Below are 24,089 nucleotides of genomic sequence, written 5' to 3'. Positions count from 1 at the left end.
CGGGGTTCCGTAGACAAGAGCTTTCAAATGCCCCCATAAATGAAAGTCAAGAGGGTTGAGGTCAGGAGAGCGTGGAGGCCATGGAATTGGTCCGCCTCTACCAATCCATCGGTCACCGAATCTGTTGTTGAGAAGCGTACGAACACTTCGACTGAAATGTGCAGGAGCTCCATCGTGCATGAACCAAATGTTGTGTCGTACTTGTAAAGGCACATGTTCTAGCAGCACAGGTAGAGTATCCCGTATGAAATCACGATAACGTGCTCCATTGAGCGTAGGTGGAAGAACATGGGGCCCAATCAAGACATTACCGACAATGCCTGCCCAAGCATTCACAGAAAATCTGTGTTGATGACGTGATTGCACAATTGCGTGCGGATTCTCTGCACTGAAATGAGGATTGACACATTGTTGGATGAACCATTCGCAGAAGTGTACCCGTGGAGGCCAATCAGCTGCTGATAGTGCCTGCACACGCTGTACATGGTACGGAAATAACTGGTTCTCCCGTAGCACTCTCCATACAGTGACGTGGTCAACGTTACCTTGTACAGCAGCAGCTTCTCTGACGCTGACATTAGGGTTATCGTCAACTGCACGAAGAATTGCCTAGTCCATTGCAGGTGTCCTCGTCGTTCTAGGTCTTCCCCAGTCGCGAGTCATAGGTTGGAATGTTCCGTGCTCCCTAAGACGCCGATCAATTGCTTCGAACGTCTTCCTGTTGGGACACCTTCGTTGTGGAAATCTGTCTCGATACAAACGTACCGCGCCACGGCTGTTGCCCCGTGCTAATCCATACATTAAATGGGCATCTGCCAACTCCGCATTTGTAAACATTGCACTGACTGCAAAACCACGTTCGTGATGAACACTAACCTGTTCATGCTACGTAGTGATGTGCTTGATGCTAGTACTGTAGAGCAATGAGTCGCATGTCAACACAAGCGCCGAAGTCAACATTACCTTCCTTCAGTTGGGCCAACTGGCGGTGAATCGAGGAAGTGCAGTACATACTGACGAAACTAAAATTAAGCTTTTCCGGACACATGTCCACATAACATCTTTTCTTTATTTGTGTGTGAGGAATGTCTCCTTAAAGTTTGGCCGTACCTTTTTGTAACATAACACCCTGTACAAGCCGCACCCCTAAACTTCGAGTAAGAAATTAAAAAAAAAAGAAAGATTTTGCACGAGAATAAGCCTCACACTAATTGAGAGGAGAAAAATTACCAAAACATTGTTTATACTTACGTGTGGGTATTTACCGTAAACATTTGTTCTAACATTTGATGCAACAAATTGACAACATACCTCTCTTTCTTACTCTCATCACTATCAGTGCTGGTATTCGCTTCATCGCTCTCACTCCTATCATTTTCTTCATTCTCTTCCGGCATTACGTTATCCTCAATGCCATCCAGCGCATTCGATATGCAGCATTTCTGGAACCCTTGGTGATGAATGATATTAAGGACCATGGAGGAAGAACCTATTCGCACAAAAGGGTGGCTGGTGGCTTCTTAATCTTACCAGACAGTGTAAGAACGTGATCTTCTTCCAGGAGCCAATCCGTATATATATTTCGGAGTTTGTCCTTGAACGATTTGTTTATGGCCACATCTAGTACCTGTAGGTTTGAAGTCATTCCTTCAGGTATTACGACAAAATCTGTCTTGTGCTGAAAGTTTATCTTTTACTTCAGCGGTTAGGTGACCCTTAACAGCACCCAAAACCAGCATGGCTCTCTTAGCAAGCAATTCCAAACGGCAGAGAACCGGTCCACCATCAATTGCGTTGCCATCTAGCCCTTTTCTTGGCAGTGAATCACTAAGCCTATAGGAAGGTTTTCTTTGGGTATGGTTTTTCTCTTCAGAATTACGTAAGGGAATAACAATGCCACATCGGCTGTGACAACTAGCATCACAGTTATTCTATTTTTTTTCGTTACCGGTCCCTCTTAATGAGACACTTTTTGCCACTTCCCTGTCTACTATCGTATTGCTCGGCATATCCAAAAATACTGGCGTTTCGTGAGCATTGCCAATCTGATGAATAGGGTAAGAGTGACACTTCCGCAAATGGGTGACATAACGCTGGAAGTCGACCACCTTCTCTTCGCAATGTGCTGGAATTCTCTGTGCTAGTGTAGTACTTCGGAGAACAACGCCATGTCTCCACATCAATCGACGACAAGAACCAACACTCGCACGAAATTCTCGTTGTGGCACGTTTAAGACTTTGGCGATTTCCAAGACCTTCAGTTGAATAATTTCTCGTGAGATAGGCATCCCATCTTTCCTCTTATCTTACCTTAGCTTCAGGTTCCGGATACTTGCCACATTTCGGCCCCTTGAACGATTTTCTCGTTGAAACTGCCTCCGCCGGCCGCTGTGGCCGAGCGGTTCTAGGCGCTTCAGTCCGGAACCGAGCTGCTGCTGCTGCGGTCGCAGGTACGAATCCTGCCTCGGGCATGGCATAGGTTAGTTAGGTTTAAGTAGGTCTAAGTCTAGGGGACTGATGATCTCAGATGTTAAGTCCCATAGTGCTTAGAGCCATTTGACCCATTTTGAAACTGCCTCCTCCCAGTTTTCTTCTGAAGCAAGCCAACGTCGCTCATTAGATTCGTCCAGTCTTTTGGCCTCTCTTGGTTTTGGTACTGGCATGACGCACAACTGTATGTTTTATACTTGCATCGTAACTACATCGAATTCCTTGACTTCATGATGCTTTTCGCTCTAAATCGTCGTTCATATCGTCATAAGTTACGTTTCCTTGCCACTGTCCAATTGAAACTATATTACAAGCTAACGAAACCATACTAGTAGAGCTGCACAATGTTAACGCCAGCAAAACAGCGCATTTTTGCATAATAAAGTGCCAGTTTCGGCTATAGACGCAAGTTGTATTGTTTCAAATGAGATTAATTTTTGTACAGAAATTGTTCGTAGCAAACACAAGCCGTATCCTAACTTTTCGATGGTAAAATTTGGACAAAAACTGCGGCTTGTTTTGGGTTCAGTACTGTACTAGACACTGACTGTACATTTATTTCAATATCTACTATTGGTGTTTCGCCCTTTTGGTCATTTTCAATTGGTTGCAAGTGCTGAAAATAGCAGTAGTCACCGTAATAAGAAAAAAAAAAAATTCCTGAACCTCTTATCGCTCGTGTCAACCTTCATCACATACATCTTCGTTGTGTGACGGATTGTGTGAAAAACCCCTGAAACTAAACTCTGCTTACTGCATATGACAGTAACGAACATCGTACTGGTCAAGTTGTAGTCATCACGATAAACAAAACTGGCGTTCTACGAGTCGGTGTGCGCAATATTAGATAGCGTAATCGGGTATGTAGGTTAGAGAATTTGAAAAGAGAAATGTATAGGTTGAAATTAGATATAGTGGAAATTGAGAGAAATTGCGGTAGCAGGAAGGAAACGATTCATGGTCAGGTGAGTGCAGGGGTATCAACACAAAATCAAATAGGGGAAATAGAGACTAGGTCTTATTAGATAATAATAGTAATTCACTCACGCTCCAATCTTCTTATTCATTATTATGAATAAGAGCTGCCGGAGATGGTGGTCGTATGCTTGCTTGTGTGAATGAAAGTGTGTGCATGTTTCCTTTTCTGAAGAAGACTGTGGCCGAAAGCTAGTGTGTAAGTGCCTTTTAGTTGTGTCTGTCTGCAACTTAACTTACCTCTTTACGGTAAGTAGTAATCTATCTTTTCCTTACATTGTTGATATCCCAACCTGTAGTTTCCATTGTTTGATTTAATCATTTTCGAATTACAGAAACAGTTGTACACTCGGAAAAGTCCTGCAGACAAGAGAAGGTAACAGATTATATAAGGGTAAACAGAGATTTAGAAATCAGTTTATAATTTAAAAAAAGTTTCCAATGGCATATGTGGGCTCCCGACCATAAATTATTTGTTATAATTACAGACTAAAACTGAAGAAATTACGGAGAGGTAAGGATAAGTTGAAAGAATGACAGGTTGTGATTGTTTCAAAGAGAGCATTAGCCACCTATGGTGTTGACTGAGACAATTCAAAATGAACATACTAGAAAATGAATGGATACTTTGAGAGATGGGATAGTGAAGGTAGCAGAGGAACAACTACGCAAATGGAAAATAGACTAGGTCCAGTAGAAATCCTTTGACAACGCATGAGATACTGAATCTAACTGTCGCAGGTGGGAATTATAAAAACGATGTGAGGAAGGCAGAACGGTATACAGTCGTCTAAAAATGAGATTGAGGCTAACAGGATGTGCATAATGGCTAAGCAGTAATGGACTGAGGAAAACTGCAACTTTGCAAAACAACTCATGATTATGAGAAAAATAGATAAAAATATTTGGAGAAATAGATGCCTCTGTATGAATATCACAACCTCAGGTGATACACCAGCATATGGAAATAAGGGAAAGCTGAAAGGAATATATAAAATGGATAACAAGGGAAACGTACTAAAAGGCAATAGACAGAAAGGAAGAGGAAGCTATTGACGATAAGATGGGAGATAAGATACTGCGAAAAGAATCTGGCAGAAAATGGAAAGACCGAAGTCGAAACAAGACACCTAGTATAGTCGGCATTTGATTACTGAGATACGTGGAACAACATATCAAGGCAGAACTATTCCCCCTGATATACGAAGGGTATGAGACAAGCGAAATAGCATGAGAGTTCAAGAAGAATGTAATGAGACCAATTTAAAAAGAGGCAGCTATTGACAGGTGTGAATGTGACCGACCCATCAGTTTAGCAAGTCATGCTGGAAGAAGTTGACCTCGGTGAAAATCAATTTGGATTCTGGAGAAACGTAGGAATACGCGTGACAAAAGTGACCCTACCACTTGACACATGTGGAAGACCGTACTAAGGCAACACTATTTCACCTGATATGCGAAGGAAGTTCCGGGAGAACAGCTTAATATTTTGAGGTTTGCCGATGACATTGTAATACATTCTGAGACGGCGAAGTACGTGAAATATCAGTCGTAGGTAATTAATGCTTTCTTGAAAATTGATTATTAGACACCAACAAAAGCAAAACAAGGGTAATGGAAAGTAGTGAAATTGAATAAGTATCCTGAGGGAATTCGACTGGAAAATGAGAAACTAAGTGTAGTAGTTGGATTCTGTTATTTGGGCAGAAAAATAACTGACAATGGCTAAAGTAGAGAGGATATAAAATGTAGACTGGCAATGGCGTGCCTGAAAAGGAGCTGTTAACATCGAATAAAAGAGAAAGTGTTCATAATTCTTTCCTGGAGGTACATGTCTGGAGCGCAACCTTGCACAGAATTCAAACGTGGACGATAAAAGTTCAGACAAGAATAGAATACGAGTTTTTGAAATTTGGTGCTACAGAAGAATGCTGTAGTTTGTATGGGTCGATTAGGTAACTAAACAGCGGGTACTTAATCGAAATGGGGAGAAAATAAATTTATGGCATAACTTATCTAAAAGAAGAGGTCGGTTGATAGGAGACGTTATGAGACATCAAGGGATTGACAATTTGGTAATGGAAGCAAGTGTTGGCGGTAAAAATTCGTAGAGGGACCAAGTCCTGAGTACAGTAAGCAGGTTCAAACGGCTGTTGGTTGCAGCAGTTAGGCTGAGATGAAGACACTTGCAGATGACAGACTTGCGTGGAGAGCTGCGTGAAATTGGTTTTCGGACTGAAGACCACAACAACAAATAATACAAATAACAAAACCCATGAGAAAAACTGAGAAATCAGGGTTCATATCGAGGCATACCAACAATCGTTCTTGCCAAGTACCATTCGTTACATTATAGTGATACCTGCAGCATATACCGTAAAACGCCGATACTTGTGTTGTGGAGTATGATACAATTGTAGAATAAAGATACTGATTTAAATTACTCTGACGGAAAAAATCGTAACACCGAAGATAGTTAATGTAGAATAATGAAATTTCGGGAATACATTTGTCTAGGTAAAATAAAAGTTGTTAACATTGCAAGATCACATTTTAATGTAACGTGCAAGCTAAGCCATTGCAAATGTGAAATGCACGTACATTAATAACCGGCGTTGCATGCAAATGTGCATGCTTTGTGTTGTACAGTTTGTGGAATGGAGTTCCATGCCTCTTGCACTTGGTCGGTCTGTACAGGGACGGGTAATGTTGGTTGTGGATGACGCTGGAGTTGTTCCATATGTGCTGTATTGGAGACAGATCTGTGATCGAGCAGGCCGTGACAACATGTCGACACTCCGGGGTTGGGGTACAACAACGGTATGTGGCCGAGTGTTATCCTGATGGAAAACACCCCCTGGAATGCTGTTTGTGAATGGCAGCACGTCTAATCACCAGACTGACGTACAAATTTGTAGTCAGGGTTTGAGGGTTAAGCACGAGAGTGCTCCAGCTGTCATACGAAATCACACCACAGACCATAACTCCAGGTGTAGGTCCAGTGTCTCTACCATGCAGACAGGTTGGTTATAGGCCATCATCTGGCCCTTTTCTACCCAACGCGCAGCCATCACTAGCACCGAGGGCATGGATGTGTGTGATGTCCTTAGGTTAGTTAGGTTTAAGTAGTTCTAAGTTCTAGGGGACTGATGACCACAGATGTTAAGTCCCGTAGTGCTCAGAGCCATTTGAACTAGCACCGAGGCACAATCAGCTTTCATCAGAAAACACAACAGGGCTCCATCCTGCCCTCCAGAGAGCTCTCGTTTGACACCACTGAAGTCGCAAATGGTGGTGGTTTGGGGTCATTGGAATGCACGCTACAGGGCATCTGGCTCGGAGCTATCTCTGAAGTAACAGTTCGTTGCGTCACTGTGGTGCCAACTGCTGCACAAATTGTTGCTGCAGATGCAGTACCATGCGCCAGAGCCATAGGCCGAACGCGATGGTCTTCCCTCCCGATTGTGACACATGACAGTCTGGGGCTCGGTTTTCTAGCGACCGTGTACATTCTCGTGACCACCTCTGCCAGCAGCCTTCTACATTACCTACATTCCTGCCAAGTCTTTCTGAAATATCGCAGAAACAGCATACAGCTTCTCGTGGCTCTAATACACGACACCATTCAAACTAAGTGAGGCTTTGACAACGGCGTCTTCAAATGGGTCTAAGCACTATGGGACTTGACATCTGAGGTCATCAGTCCCCTAGACATAGAACTACTTAAACCTAACTAACCTATGGACATCACACACATCCATGCTCGAGGCAGGATTCGAACCTGCGACCCTAGCAGCAGCGGGGTTCCGGACTTGAGCGCCTAGAACCACGTGGTCACAGCGGCCGCCACGGCGTCTTCGTCGCCTTAAACTTCTTGAGTAACATCACCTCATCATCTCGAGTCTCAAAGACATCTAAAGGTCACGACCGTTAGAGCGTGCAATTAAAAAAACAACTTCGTCTTCAGGCCACAAGTGGCCCACCGGGACCATCCGACCGCCGTGTTATCTTCTGCGGAGGATGCGGATAGGAGGGGCGTGTGGTCAGCACACCGCTCTCCCGCTCGTTATGATGGTTTTCCTTGACCAGAGCCGCTACTATTAGGTCGAGTAGCTCCTCAATTGGCATCACGAGGCTGAGTGCACCCCTAAAAATAGCAACAGCGCATGGCAGCCCGGATGGTCACCCCCATCCAAGTGCCGGCCACGTCCAAGAGCGCTTAACTTCGGTGATATGACGTGAAACGATCCACTGGGGCAAGGCCGTTGCCTCGTGCAATTAAAGTACATCAATTTTCTTCCTCGTGTGGCACTACTGACGCCACTCTTACGCGAGTGGCACGAAATTTATTCATCTTTCAGACGAAAAAATGCGTCTGTTAGTTTTCGTTTATGTCGCACAACTTCGTCTTGGTGTCGAGATTGTTTTCCGTCAGTGTAGACTGTCTCCCTTCAGGTAACGATGGTTCGTCAGTCCCAGTGCGGTGAGTAACGGTCAGGTAGCGGAAGTGCTGCCCGGGAGGAGGGGGAAGGGGGTCTGAGCGGCGGGCAGGGTTAACTCGATGGAGGAGCGCGGTCACCGCAGAGATGGTAAGCCGGGACTCCAGCATCCGGGAAAGGGCAGCTGGCGCTGCCGGGGTCCGGCACGTCCGGCGGGGTGGGCGCGGTCGGCCAGACGCGTGGGTGGAGGGAGGTGACGGGGCGGGGCGTCAACACGCCGGCCGCCGTATTTAAAGTACGCCGCGACACGCCGGCTGCAGTCACTCGCAACTCCAGCACACGGCAGCAAAGGACCAGCGCAGCACAGCATGCGGCGGCACCACACACACGCTGCAGAGGCGGTTGCCGTCGCCCTCGCTCTCTTCATCGGCGCAGCCGCCGCAGTCACCACTGCAGGTACGCAACATACCACACTTGGACGTCTGCAGACACTCTTGCGAGCTGCCGTTGCAAGTACCGCAATTTCGCGATTGTCAGGGTGAATTCTAAACCTGAACGACATCGGTGACCAAAAAACACGCATTCTCCAAAATATTAATGTTTTTTCGCAAATCATAATGAGAACAGCTACGAGGTGGCGTCTCGTTTAAGTGGGGGTGCCTCAGGGGTGAGTTCTGGGACCACTACTGTTTCTTATACAGTGAATCACCTAGAACTTGCACCACAAATATTTCGGTAATGGGAGGCGCCACTGATATAAGGATTTCATAGATTAGTATGGGAGGTAGAGGCTCACCTATGCATCCCATATACACAGTGTTATGAATATTAAATGCGTATTTATTTTAAGAAAAGGTACAAGTTTTCAGTGCAACAATGTCTATTGACAGTACCACAATCACATGATGTTGCATGGCTATAGCGCAAATAGTTTACATCGTAGATTGATTATTTCAAAGATCAATAGTTGTTTGTTCCGTGTTGTAGCACAAACGAATGTGAATTTTGTATGGGTGCGTATGCGCAGCCCTACATAGATGTTAATAAGTCTCTAGAGGTGTCGTGTTGTTAAACGGGACATTGCTTAAGACAAACGAAAGAAAACGAAGGTGAACCTCTGTGAGGTTTGACACGTAAAGGACCAATATACCCTAATAGCCTGTGCTCAAAATGACCGTACCAGTGTCAATACAAGGTTGCAGTCCGCCATGCTACGATTGGTGCACACGTTCTAGTATCTCAGCGGAAATTGCAGCGCAGGCAACTGCAATACGCTGTTTCATATCATCTATAATTGTTTGTAGAGGTTGAAGAGGTTTACCTCTATTGGGATATCTTCCGGCGTACACTATACACGAACGAACGGCATACTTGCTTTATTCATCATAAACCATAGGCATGTCCGCTTTTTTCGCGTTCTGATACACCACCTTCTAAGCACGTCCTACTATGTCCACTATTACACAATAAGTGCAGTCGTAGTGTACACACAACACAACATAAACAAACATAGCATCGACGGCTAGCATTTAAGCAATACGATGGAATAAACAGCTGTCGTTTACAACACGATAACTAATAAACTACTTGTAGTAGCTTCCTACAACAAATACCATTGACATTCTCATATACGCTACTTTTAGGATTTTACTGTCAATAGGCATTGTCCCATTTAAAAATCTGTAACTCTTGCATAAAAAATGCACTTTTGTCAATGTCTCAAAATATGTGTATTGGCTGTATATAGCCGCCCTTGTCTACAATTTAGCTGTGTTGTAACCGTGTATCAACAGTGCCTTTCATGTCTGAAATATTAGCGATGTTTGTTAGATGATTTACTTTGTATATGCGGAAATGATATGCCTTCTAATAAGACAGGTGATTTTTAAAGTATTTCTGTTTGCTTACGACACTAGCTTGGTAGTGAAGGATGTTGAGTGCAACATAGGCAATGTATCAAATAGAGCAGATGATATGTTGATAGCTTGTAGGATGTAAATCGATGTTAAATCACGGCAGGACTCAGTCTTTACAGTTTCTAACATACATTTCAACTGAAACTGACATTTTGATTACACAAAATGGGCATGTGGTTAGCGAGTCTGAACAATCCAAATTTATAGACGTTCAGATAAATGGTAATCTGCCGTGGGGAGCCCATGCTCAGGACCTTATTAGAAACTGAATTCTGCTTTGTTTTCGATTAGAATAGTGCCTGAACTGACAATCCAACATGAAAATTAGTCTACGTTGCTTGCTTTTATTCGCTTATGACATGCGGCATTATATTCTATTCTGACGCTTCCAATTTACTAAGGGTATTTTGCTCAGAAACGGGTAGTTCGAGCTGGAAGTTCGCTAACCTTTTGTCGATCGTTGTTCAGGAATTTGGGAATTCTGAATTTCGATCGAACTTCCTTATGTCTTATACAGTATCCATGCTCAATAAGCTACCACAATAAATTTTAAAAAAGAAAATCCTTAGCAGAAATTCTCGCACATGCAAGTATAAATTGAAGAGTTTCCTCCTTGTCTCGCTACTTCTGTTCTGTCAGGCACTTCCTGGAAAAAATTAAGTAAATTCTTGTGCTATATTTTTAATTATGATAACATATCTTAACAGCTTGTCATCTGCATAGGATTCACGTACATTTAATTTTATAAATTATTAATTTTTATGTTAGTTTCTTTTATTGACAAGTTCCATGACCAAGGACATTTGCTGCTTAATTGGGTCCTCCGGAACTAGACGTGTACAGTAAAAGAAAATGATCATTAGTCTTCCACTGCAGTTGGCCCGGTGTGTTGACGAGCTCTTTACTCGTGCCTGCCCATGTACCACTCCTCTCTCAGGACTGTATTCCAGCTGATTCCTCTTGTTCCTATATCCTCCTTCACTTGGTCCAGCCGTTTGTTCCTGGGACTTCCTACCGCTCTTCTACTGATCACAGTTGTGTGTAGCCATTGTTTCGCTGTTCTTCCATCGTCCATTCGCTTGACATGACCAAACCATCTCAGACGGATCATTGTCACTTTTTCTTCCAGGTATGTGTGCACTCCAGCTTCTTCCCTTATTTTTTTCGCCTGTTATCTTATACTTCCTAGTTTTCTGGACCATAGTTCGTAAGAACTTCGTTTCTGCGGCTTGGAGTTTGCTGTCGACCTGTTTGGTTGTTCTGTTGATTTCCAGACCGAATGTTATTATGGGGACAAAGTATGACTTGAAGAGAGTCTGTTTTGATCTTAGAGGGACTTGTTCGTTCCGGTGTGGATTCCGAACTTGAAAGTAGAACTGAACTGATTTTTCAGGTCGGTTATTGATCTCATGCTGTATCCTGTTAGCCCATGAAATTATGATCCTTAGATAATTGTACTTGTCTACTGGATCCAACAGTGTATCTTCCAGCCTTATTTCTCCTTTCTTGCTGTGCATGTTCACTGAGGCTGCAATCGTTTTGGCCCTCTTTGTTGTGAATCAGTGTGTTTTTGGATGGTCATTTCAAGTGGCACGCCGCTGTTGCATTTCTTTCTCTGTCTTACCACAAATTACTACATCATCTGGAAATGCAAATGCAGTTGTCCTTATTCATTAAATTCATACGCAATTGTAAAAACGGACAACCATCAGCTGTATAAGGGAATGACGACTGCGAAAATTTGTGCAGGGTCGGGACTCGAACCCTGATTTCCCGCTTATCGCGAGCGGTCGCCTCACCAATTTTTTAAATCTCATTTTGTTCGTGATTGTTCGTTCTATTTGTTCGGGGCAGACGTCCCACGACGCTTGTTCAAGTTTATCATCGTTCCATTAGCTCTTTTTTTTTTTTATTACAGAGGGCGGCTAAAACTCTGACCGAACACGCTGAGCTACCGTGCCAGGTGCCATTAGGCTATCGGACGACGACCCATGCCCAGAATCAAACTTCCATACATCGTCAACCGTATACCTGCAACCTGTACTCTTACATCCATTATGTATATTCCCGTACAAGCCAGACATTTTACTCGACAGTCGCTTATCCGGTGTTGGTAGATAAATGCGACACTACAGTGCCTGTGTTGTTACAAATTACGATGCAATGTTCCTTTGAACATGCATGTGTGTAAACTGCTTTCCCCAAGACTGGATGTATGTGTTCGCTCTACTTTAACACTGCTCGTTTCCTTAAATAATCTGTACGCGTTTGCTCTTTATGCTATTTAATGGCATAATACTCTTTAATTATTCAAAGCTATTATAATTTTATATTTACGTTCCATTTGCTCATCTACTGTTACATTTGTCCTAGGGTCATATAGTTCCGAAAATATTTTCATCCATTTTCCCCACAGAAGAATTTGAAGCCACTTTGACTATTTTTCGACCGTGACTTGTCTCAAGAAATATGTAAAGGTTGTATTAAGTTACCGCTACCAGTCACAAACTTCGTCAACTATTGTATTACTTATTTATTTAGCGACATGTTTCGAGTGTTATACCTCATCTTCAGGCTAAATGGCATTACAAAAACAACTTTACAATAAGGTCATTCTGATGTTACATAGTCTTTTCGTAAATGCTGTGGTTATCCTGTGGAAGAAGAGAAAACTTAGAGGCGATGTCACTTTGGAAGCTGGATTGATGTGGCGTCGCCTCTACAGTAGATTGTAAGCGACATGGCGTCGTGGTTAAGTGGTTACGGTCTTGGCCTATCCGGGAGCGAGCCGTGTTCAAATCATCCTCGTGCCAGCCTTTTTTCGGCTGTTCACTTAATATAAATTTGCGTCTGTGTCGTGTTGTAGCGTCCGTTTGCAACAGCGAGTAGTAAGGGTAAAAGGTAGGGACCTAAAATAACAGTTGATGCTGCACAACGACTCTATTAGCAGCCGAAAGGAAGTGTCTTTCGAATGGGAACCGCAAACGTTTGATGGCAAGGCGACAAGTTAACCGAATCCTCCACCGGAAAACAAATCTCGTGTGTCATCCACGGCATTAGTGACAGTACGTGTGTCATGTTACAGCAATCTCTTATCGACGCACGTAATTTGTACGCCTGGTAAGTGAGTGGGATATGCCTCCTTGCCCGATTTAGGTGTTCGTATGAATGTGATCACTCCCAAGGAAATAATTAAAATATAATAGTTTGTCGCATAAGCTGCGACAAGTGAACGCAACAGTTTCACAATCACACAATTTCTCTGTGCTCTGTCAAAACATATGTTTTTAACGTTTTTGAAGTTGCGTTCCATTTCGGAAGTCTTGACTCTTGAATTGCTTTTTTGTAACATAGTTCACACCAGTTTATTTGTTGTGTTCATTTCTGTGAGACGTCTATTTGGTATCTCGCCTGCTCTCACTATTCATCACATTTGCTCGCGACGTAACGTATTTTTACCACATGACTCACATTCTGTAACCAATGTGTAGTATGGCAAGTGCCAAGACTACAGAAAGAGAACAAACATTTCAATCATCGGACGCACCGTTCATAATTTCGCTAAAAAAAAAGAAAAGAAAAAAAACTTAATAGCACTGGGGAGTTCCGAACATGGGTCGCCCACTTGGCAATCCAACACCAGGACCACTTTTTTTTACCCCGACCGGGACTCGAACCCGGGATCTCCTGCTTACACGCAGACGGTCTATCCATCTTTTTTTTTGTGGGGTACCTAACAAAAAGAAATAAGACAGAATCATAGCCATCCTAGCGGGACACCGCCACTTGTATCCCTGCCAAAACAAAAATGAACTCGTACCTTTTCACTTACCCACGACGTAGCTGTTGTAAGAGAGTGCTCTTAACGACACTTCTTGTTCTTGGACCGTTCACTGTTTCTGTCTTGCCTTTTTTTCTTCACAGTCCAATACACCTTCTTCCTGTTTTTGTGACTGGTCTGTGTTCAATTTCTGACGGGCTGTCCACTGGGGCATCTTACCACTAAATCTGAGGGAGTGTTTCCCTTGTTAGTGACGATGGTGTTACGCCGAACAGTGTACTTAGGTGCTAATTCTTTAATGAACATGATCCGAAGATGATTGCTAATAAATCGAAACCGGTAATCAGCATATTGTATTTTTATTTTTTACTGCGATCAATACTGATAAAAGTTTTAGCAAATAATGCAGATCGCTGTATCTCCTTCACCTGTCAACGTCATGTCTCACAAACCTTTAAGTTGTATCGTAGAGTCAATATTACTCTCACGTCTTCCTGCACATCTCTCGGAACCCAAACGGATCCTCCCCGAAGCCGTCTTCTGCATCTCGCTCCAGTCTTCTACGCTTAATTGATGTTAGAATTTTGCAATCGTGCTTGCAAACGATCGGCTGCCTAGTAGGGAAGGACAACGGAAAGCTTCAGCACGGTTCAGTTGTTACGTACAGCGCGTGGAGGACACGTCCTGCATAGTGGCGGAGGTGGAACATGACAGATCGGGCGCCGTACAAGGAGGGCACGCATGACGTCGCCGCCTGACGCGTGGGGAGCAGCGGAGAAAGTGTTGGCGGTGGCTGCGCAACGAGCGGCCGCCGCTGACTCAGCGGCGCCCGGCGCGTTCACCGGGGATGTCCGCCTGCGCCCGATACTGCGTGGGCGTCTTCCGGATCCGCGAAGGATGCAGGAACCACAGCACCTGGGTCGAAACGGTGAACCTACTGTTAACGACGTGGGTATAACTGAGATCACACACCAGCTTCTGCTTTACCGATACGCGGTGGTCGCCTTTCGATGGAGCAGTTTTTGTTCATTTTCGCCTTACCGACAGACCGAAACGCGTTTCCAGGGAGGCACTCGGCCCAGTACCTGTGGCCATTCATACACAACGATCTGTTCACCACCCATCAGCGCACGCCTCTGGGAGAAAGGCAATGGTCGAGCTTCGAGATCACCTTTTACTCTGCCAGGCACGGCAATACCTGCAGACCTCTCGTTGAAGAACTGTCCTTATCCTCATTGATCGTTCCACTTCCCCTCATCAAGCGGAGGGGGTCAGCATCCAATGGCGGCCATATTGCTGCTATTCATACTGAAATTTATCTTCTAGTTGAAAAATATTGAAACGGTGTGAATAAAATAGAGTAAGAGATCAATTTACGATGACGAACTTTTGTTTAGAAAACACTGTTGACCTTGATCTCAGAATTTTTTGATGTTGAGGTGGCGACGCATTGAGACTGACGATGCTCGTGGTGGTAGTTAGTCGATGCATCTTGTGGCTGACAGCTGCTAATGAAGGTAGCAGGTATGGGGTACGATATAGAGGGCTGAGGGCTGAGTACGTCAGAGGCGTGAGTGTTGTGTGTTGAAGAGTTTGAACAGGAGAAGAGAGCCGGACTTGAATGGTATAATATAGACAATCTATGTGAGGAGCTGGCACTAGGGGCCCAACTTAGGTACAAGGTACCGATCCAGGAAGGAGTTTTCGATTGCCCACGGATAGGACCTGCGTCCGAGAATGAATCTTTCGTTCTGCACTGGTGCTTGCAAGTAAAATAGAGGATTTGGTAGACTAGAACTCTTAGGCTGCATCAGGTGTGCCTGCTTACCTTTGTAGCTAAGAGTATTGCTCATGGGCACAAAGGTCAGATTCCGAGCAGTGATCTACCATCTTGATCGAATGTTAATGGATGCATACCAATATACACTGCATTACTGAGTGCAAAAACTCTGTCACGACGAATATGCAAATGAAACGAAAATTATAAGATTTAAATAGATATAGCGCGTCTGAGGACTATGGATGACGTGTAAACTGCCTTGTTATAATCCATTTACACTCATGTAAAGGGCTTCAAAAGAGCGCAGAACGCTGTGTCTCAGGCAAATAACGAGTTAGAAAATGTGAACGGCTGCATGGGTGTGGTTTCTCGTGTCGTGAAATTGTGCTCTGGCTTACTGCAGTTGATCTGCATTGAACCTAATAGTTCGTCTTCGTAGATTTGGTCCGTCATTTCAACAGATTGCAAAATTATTGGGCGTAGTGAAGTACAATGGAGACTGGGATTCAGAAAATAAGACAAATCGTAAAACAAGCAATAGAACACGGGAGCAACGTCAGAATGTGTGACAAATACTTCATCCACGTGATATGACGCGTAGCTTCATCTCGACTGCAGTCAGGGCCACAGTTCTACAGTTCTCCACTTTGAGGTTCCAGAGACGTTTCTTGGACAGAGGAAACGCTGATGCCAAACGAAAGAGGCCCAATAACAGTTGTTAACAAAGACGTAAAGCGCCTGTTGACAGCACCTTTTGCGACGATGCTCCCTTCAGTCTGAATGATGGCGATGCCTGTGAGAAGCCGCAGAGGTAAGCGCTAAGTCCGTAAGTGCAATGTGTGATCTGTAATGGTGGCCGAACCATCGAATGACTACCGTCAGTGATCCTAGGTGCTCCTTGTTCCCGGTACTTCTGACATCGAAGTTAAACATTCCAAAATGGTACCTTTCCTTCAGTGCACTCTTGTAGCATTATTCCAACAGGACGCAGCCAGTCCATATAAATGTCGAAGGTGACTTCTGCACTAGAGAGATATTCCTTCCTCTTAATCATCCAATTCAGCCGACGCACCCTCCAATGAACATAAATGGGATTTTATCCATTGACTACTCGTTCATGGGGCTTCTCCAGAAGCCAATAAAACTGAACTTTCATACTTGAGATGAAAGATACCTGAAATGTCATTTCTCAAAGATACATGCAAAGCCTGTTTGGTTCGATTCTACTGCGTGAATATGTTCTTAGGCTTCATCAAATACTCATCCTCTAATAAAATATTTGGTCTGAAGATTTCATGGTTACTTTTAATCACACTGCTCATATGTGTATTCAATTAATTTCTGATCATTCCTTCAACATGTTGCAATTTTCACAGTCAGTAAAGCATGTAACAATTTCTGGCTCCCACATGGAAACAGAAAGCTGTACCGCAGAAAAGATGGGACGTGTTCAGCTCTGAATGATGGATACATCAATGTTCGCCCATCTTGCGAGTGGGCTGACCGACTGCAGCTACAGCACTCGAATCCGTCATTTCAGACAACGTACTTGCGGCCACAGAATAGACATGTTCGGTTACAAAGCACTTTGTACACACAGAATCCATGACAAGACGATCCTATCGAACTTTTGGTTCGTCGCAAAGATGATGACATCTTGGGAGAAGCAATTTATCCCATGTTGACTCGTACTGATCAGTACTTTAAATGCAAACGGCTGCGATGAGTGTTCTTAAAACTTTAGTTCGCATGCCATACGGCACTGCTGACGAGAACAGTCTGCAGGATGAGCATTTACATTGAAAAAGAGTTTTTGAAGTAAACGAGTACTCTTCACGACAGATACGCAACGCACTACGGATAAAATCTAAAGTGAACTTACGGAACCATTTGAAAACATGTTGATAACACGACTACTTTTGCAAGTAATTGATAGGCTTGACCCAGTAAGTCACTTATTTTACAATTCCACTCATTCATAACCAAAGAAAGAGAAAGTAAACTTAACCCGTTTTCGCCAACACAACAGACACTCTTCCAGTTCGTGTGTGCCGCCTCTTCTTGGAACACCACAGTCACGCCGGCTGATAGTGAAGGTACCCCTTTCTTGAAGCCGTTGTGTAATTTTTTGGGGGGGGGGGGGGGGGGGAAGGGTATGCGATGCAGTCGGACGTTGTGGATAACGATCCGGATAAAGGCGACGAGCACCTCTTCCATTACCATGGGCTCCGCCTTACAGAAGGATCAAGTCGGTGTATTCCTCAGACGTGAACTCAACTATGTTGCTCTGACACCCACAGACATGTGAATGAGGTTTGAACCAGGTCAGGAAGGTAGGACATACGTCAAATGGCATGATCCGATTCGACGTAAGCGCCTCCCCCCCCCCCCCCTGCCCCTAGGCCAAGGGGTACAATTCAAAATTCATAATATTGTCTAGTCACTCCCCTCTACAAGTTCTAGAAATTTGTAACGGGAGTTTCTGAACACCCCGTATAGTAAAAGTGATCATTCATCCTCCATCGAGAACATCGAGAACAGCTGCACTTTTAGGTTTCGTCAAGGGCGACTTGAAGCTCCGTAAGGTTGGAGTATGCAAAATTGCCTGCGAACCTCGACATACGATGCAAACGGTCCACAAGAGACGAACGTAACATGGGAGGTACGCCCCAGTCTTACAGCCCAGTAAACTGGCTGTGGCTAGTCATTGCTCTATGCTGCGTGATAATGTCAAAATTCTACCGTTAGCTTCCTCATTCTGGGACTCGATGGTCAAGGAAGCAGTGGAAACTCGTCTCGCAAAGGATTTGATTAACGGTGATAATTTTTTCAGCCTGGATGAATCACAGAATCGTTCCTTTCTTTGAACAACCCACAAAGACGTCGCTACGGTGAATCCCCTACCGATGCTTCGATATTCCATCATGAATCGAGCGTCCAACGACAGATTCAGTCGAAAACATCTCTAGTCCTTGTGTATTCTGTGGCTGCAAGCGCAGTTACGCAGCTCTCGTGTTCAAAATAGAGGAGGTGAGTGCTATATCGTCAACCTCTGAGATCACTCGGAAGATAACCGACATGTATACGGTAGAAATATCAGTTGGAAAAATAACAGTTTCTGCGACGGCACGCCCGATATCTAATGGATCCGTCAACAAGCCGCGAAAACAAGATGTGCATCACTGCCTATGTTTATATTGAATAAAGATTAGAGCCCCTTCAATTCCTCTCATCCCCAACCTATCCAACTACTCAATGCAGTTGCTGAGAGTAGCAAAAGTGGCTAGCGTTTGGCAGCCTCCTTCGTTTTCTGCTGTGTCATGGCAGAGTGGCCTGCACGGGTATCGAGAGCGCTATTGACGCACAAAAAACGGGCGATCCAGCTGCTGTTTCGGTTCACCTGTGCCGCTACAGGATGTCAAGGTACATGCTGTTTACCTCGTACTAACACTTGCAAGTCTTTCTTTATCACAAGTGTAGCCGCTGACTTTCAATTTCGTGACCATATATTCTCCAATTTATTGATTCGAAATGAAACAGGCGATACAAGAGTCCAGACACTTAGATATGATTGTGAACAGATAATTCACACAACAAACACCAAGGATTGTTGAGAGCACATATCAGGACGTCATTCATCATTACATGTAAGCGTGTTCGGTTCGTGGTCACCACTTTGCACACTTCGTCAGTACTTTTGAAGTAAAGTGGTTGTATGAACTTGTATGTGATTTAAATCAATAATTTTGATATTTATTTACGGGAGAGTTGGTACATTACCACTATCGGTATCAATACTTCTCGCGACCGAGGTGCATATACTTCGGATGATAAATCTTCTTAGACTCTTGAAGTAAGCTGGAGCTAATCCTCTAACCCCGCTGCAAACATCGTAGTCCTAGGTATACTTTCCCTATTCTTCAGTCTGACACGCAGATGGACTGTTCTCGAGATCAACTCGAACTAAATTTTTGGGAATGGCCTCTTCGTAGGCCGCCTACGCATCATCGTCAATTTCACGAGACTGTAAAATTCACTTTCGGATGATCATGCTTCAATATCTAACGTGCCTAGTTGCTCTGCTGTTATCGATTGGTGCTGAACTTAAACATTGTCGTAGATGTTCTGTACGTTTCTGTTCTGTTGTTTTTCAAATGGTGAGTCTCTACCACTGGCCGCTGTACTCAGCGCCGTTCCTCGGCCAAGGAGTAAGTGATGGTACAGAGAGTAAAGAGTTTCGGTAAATTGGGCTGGAAAAATGACAGCCACTGTGACCTAAAGAATTTCCCGTGCTTGAGAACTAATGCGACTTGACGCCAATGATGCCACTTTCGCTTGACAGTCAGTGTCTCCATTAAAGATGGCAGGGCAGTTATTTGGCTTCTAGCTTCTATATGAACAGCAACGCAGCTCTATATTCTTACATCACCTTCCTATAAACAACAGCAGCTTCTGTAAATAGTCTTAGTGAGCCATAGACACATTACTTTCTTCGCAGTGGCACGTTACAGTTCTGATAACATGCAGATGGTAGAGAACTAAGTAGATTAATTTCTTATTCTGTTTTTGTGCAGGATCCAGATTACGAAGCACGCGCTCTGGCATCGTATTCCCCGACGACAGCTCCGCCAGCGTGGTGTGGTCCCTAAGAGATGGACCATCCGGAAAAGTCAGCAGCGGTCACCACCACCTTCACCGTAGCGCCAGCGGAAGCAACAGCCACAGCAGCAGCGCCAGCCAATCAGCAGCCAGCAGCTCCTCCAGCCAATCAGAGAGCCACAGCCAAAGCGCTCTACGAGGCTCCGGAGAAGTCCCCATCCTTGTCCGAGACAGAGAGTACACTAGTGGAGCTGTATTGCTGCCAGATGGAGATGACGATTACCAGCAAACAATTATTCACTACGGGGACGGCTTTGAACACTTGGCATCAGGAGGCTCTCCCCAAAGTGTGCTGACTGTGCTACCATCTGCACAGACGACTTACCATTCCGGAGTAATTCACCACGGTGGACAGGCCAGCGCTAACGCCGCATCTTCTTCACAGAGTTCGAGTAGCTCTTACAGCCAAGGAAGCACGGCGTCTCACAGCAGCAGCGAGAGCAGCAGTTCATCATCAGGATCATCCGCAAAACGACTAATCTCTCAACCGAGTGCTGTGTTGGTTGCCCCTGGAAGCCCAGTAAATGGTCTTGCACTCGTTCATGGAGGAATCGTCAGCCAAGTGGAGGGAGGTTCACAGGCCTCAAGTCAAAGCAGTTCTCAGTCATCCAGTTCGCAAGCCTCGAGCCACAGTGGATCTCACTCTACCAGCCACAGTACGAGCCCAGTTTATGGGCATCCTGCACCGGGGGTACCAACCAGTTACTCCTTCAGTCAGAGTTTCACAAACGCAGCTGGTGGCAATTCCGCATCTCAGAGTAGCAGCCACGGTACAAGCAAGGCACTTTCGAGCGGAGGAGTTATCTCGCAAAGCAGCAGCCAAAGCAGTGGAGCTTCATCTAACGGCCTAAGCCAGAGTAGCTCTTCATCTCACGCATCGAGTGAATCCATACCACAGGAAGCTGCTCGACCAATTTTTTATGGAGACGCACTTGTGCCTGTCCAGCAATTACAACTCTCTGTACCAGTTGTTAATGCGGGGGCAGAGGCTGCTAGTCATTCGCTCAGCAACAGCCAGGCCAGTAGCACGTCCAACAGTGCAGCTATATCACAGTCTTCAGGGGAGGCAAGTGGTTACAGCAACGGAGAACTGTATAACATCGATAATGTGCAGGTTCCCATCAGAGGCTTCGGCTTAATAGATCTCACAAATGATGTTGTGCCTGGTGGATCGACAGCAGCGTCGCATACGAACAGCCAGTCTAGCAGTTTATCATCCTCACAGTCGGCGAGTCAATCTAGCAGCCAAAGTGCTGGCAATGAATACTTCGCCAGTGACATACAGGCACAAGTTCCAGTTTCTGGATTCACCGGACATTTAGTCAGCATATTGCCAAACGGTATTTCGTACGGCGCAAGCCACAACAGTAATTCTGAAGGCAGTGCTCAGTCGGTGAGCCACACCAGCAGTCAAAGTAATGGACAAACACTCACTACTGGCGACCTGCACTTGCCTCTTCAGCCCTATGGCAATGTGGGACAAGTGAACAGAGTCATTCCGACAATAGGCAGTCAGTCTTACAGTGCAAGTTCGAGCCAGTCAAAGAGTGAAGCTGCATCATCGCAGTCATTGAGTGAATCGAGTAGTCACAGTAGTGGGCAGGCACATATTGTTGGTGGCCTACAGGCACCTCTGCAAGGCGTTGGCTTTGTGGGACAGACAGAAAATGTTCAACCCATTTATGGCAGTTCTTCTTACAGTTCAAGCCAATCAAGCAACGCAGCTTCTTCAGCTCAGTCGTCAAGTGAATCTAGCAGCCAAAGCAGTGGACATACTATCTCGACTGGCAATGTGCAGCTCCCTCTTCAAAACATTGGATTCGTAGGACATCCAAATACTGTTGTGCCTGTCACTGGTATTCATTCTTCCAGCTCAAGTTCAAGCCAATCAAGCAGCGCAGCTTCAGCATCGCAGGCATCAAGTGAATCTAGTAGTCTAAGCAGTGAGTACGGACTCAGCAGTGGAGAACTGCAGATACCCATACAAGGAACTGAATTTGTGAGACAGCTGACTAATGCTGTGCCTTACAACAATGGTCAGTCTTACAGTGCGAGCTCCTCTCAGTCAAGTAGCTCCGCTTCTGAGGGCACTGCCTCGGCGTCACAGTCGTCGAGTGAATCATTTAACCACAACACTGGCAACATTTACAGCCCAGCTGATCTTCAGATTCCCATTCAGACATTGCCCTTAGCTGGAGAGGTAAACAGTGCCCTGACATATCCTACTGGTTTCCCCGTCAGCACTAGTGGCAGTGAAGCGTCTAGCGCCAGCGGCAGTGGCAGTTCTGCATCATCATCGTCAGCAAGTGGGGCTGCTGGAGCAAACGGAGCCTACTCTCAAAGCTCCTCTGGCAGTCAGTCTCTAGGACTGGGAGGTCAAGCATCCTACAGCCAGTCGAGCAGCCAAGGCGGAAGTGCTCTTCTTCCTGCTGTAGCAAAAATTGTGACTCCAGCAGTATCTCACAGTGCCTCTGCTTCTCAAGCGAGCAGTAGCACTGATGGCTACAGTGGTGGGCTCTCCTCCAGCTCAGGATCATCAAGTCAAGCATACTCAAACAGCCAAGCTCAGAATGGTATCAGCAGTTCCTCTTCCAGCAGTTCCAGTGGAGCCACCAATGTACCTGGTGGTAACTACCCGCTAATCGGCAATTTTCTACCCTCTGTCGTGCCTGGCCCGTTTCTCGGTAGTCACCAGCCACTAGTAAATCAACTGGCAAATATCGATGGTGGTAGATTTAGCAGTTCTGGGTCTTCTAGCCATAGCAAGTCTTCTAGTTCCAGTAGCAGTGGAAGTAGCTCCAGCAGCAGTTCCTCAAGCTCAGGATTTTCTGCAAGTCCTCACGGATACTTTGGGCAGCCTGGCTCACCCCTCCAGAAGCTTCTCGGCAGTTCTTCATTCAGCTCATCTTCCTCATCTGGTGGCTTCTCTTCCTCCTCCTCAAGTTCTAGTTCAAGCTCCAGTTCCAGTTCTAGCGGTGGTTTCGGCGTCTCACAGCCAGTGTTACCTGCTCCACACTTTGGCTTCCCTGGAAGCCTATGTAAACTGTCTGGATGCTAATGAGGTCACAAGGTTTACTTACCACTGTTCAATTCGACTGCGACGTACATCCCACGTGGAGAAACTGACCAACCAAAGGATAGCATTTCTGTGATTTTTCTACAGTTCCCTGTTGAAATTGATCTAAATATGTTTGACGACTTTGTGAGAACAATGTTTGTCGTTATTTATTTTCTATCATGTGCAATATTTCGTGATATTAGGACGCCTACGTATTTAATTCTCAGTAGTCAGAGTTAAGTACAGGTGTTGCATGTGCCAACATACACACAAGGATCATTTTGTCTATACACGTTTTTTTCATGCGACCATATGCCTTAGAGTACATGACTCATCAAATGTACGTACTTACTGTACGAATTTTTGTAATAAAAGTCACTTTTACTTTAGATTTGTTTGGTTTCTTGTTTTATTACTCAAGGAACCGATTCCTGTTTTCCAGTCACCAGTATCCCTCATTTCACTGAAATGAAAGTATCCACATGGACGACTGTAAAATATCTGCTGTCGGTCAAAGTTTTTAATGTTACTAGCACTACTTTCGCCATGTGGCACAGAGTTACTGTTTTTATTACATTGCACTATAAATTGCAACGCTCAGCATTCAGTAATCCAGAATATCTTGACAACAGTATTATCGTGCGAAATTGTCATCACTTTTGTTGGTTTTTAAAAAACAGTAGCGCCACACATGCCATATTTAAGACATGTCTTTGGCTAGAACAGTTCGTTTATGTGTATTCGTAACGCCAAAATTCATTCTTATATCTTATGTTTCCTGCTTCAGTTAAACATTTTCCAGCTATAGACTTCTAAAGTATTTTATACTAATGTCAAAGACTGTTTCAAAGATACGTTCAAAACTTCATTCTGAAAATTGCTCAGATTAACAGATCGCCGTAAGAACAAACGTATTTTTTCCCATTCCTGTTAAGAATACTTGATTTTCATTTTGTATAACACTTTCCTCTTAAGTGCCAAGTACCTTCTT

The 24,089-nt window shown here is 44.7% G+C and overlaps 1 protein-coding gene across 1 annotated transcript; it reads left to right on the top strand.

Moving 5' to 3' along the window:
- The first annotated feature begins 8,233 nt into the window (after window positions 1-8,233).
- Window positions 8,234-23,487, top strand: LOC124781363 (serine-rich adhesin for platelets-like). Its single transcript, XM_047253855.1, has 2 exons — window positions 8,234-8,360; window positions 19,956-23,487. The coding sequence occupies exons 1-2, from the start codon at window positions 8,273-8,275 to the stop codon at window positions 23,096-23,098; spliced, it is 3,231 nt and encodes a 1,076-aa protein (XP_047109811.1). The 5' UTR covers window positions 8,234-8,272; the 3' UTR covers window positions 23,099-23,487.
- The last annotated feature ends 602 nt before the right edge of the window (window positions 23,488-24,089 follow it).

Source organism: Schistocerca piceifrons, chromosome 1 (genome assembly GCF_021461385.2).
Source record: "Schistocerca piceifrons isolate TAMUIC-IGC-003096 chromosome 1, iqSchPice1.1, whole genome shotgun sequence".
NCBI classification, from domain to species: domain Eukaryota; kingdom Metazoa; phylum Arthropoda; class Insecta; order Orthoptera; family Acrididae; genus Schistocerca; species Schistocerca piceifrons.
This window is presented reverse-complemented; position numbering and strand designations above follow the sequence as displayed.

Excerpts from the sequence above, each read along its gene's own strand:
- LOC124781363 (XM_047253855.1), top strand. The coding sequence starts at position 8,273 with ATGCGGCGGCACCACACACACGCTGCAGAGGCGGTTGCCGTCGCCCTC. Across the intron at positions 8,361-19,955 it reads CGCCGCAGTCACCACTGCAG|GATCCAGATTACGAAGCACG; the intron begins GTACGCAACATA and ends GTTTTTGTGCAG.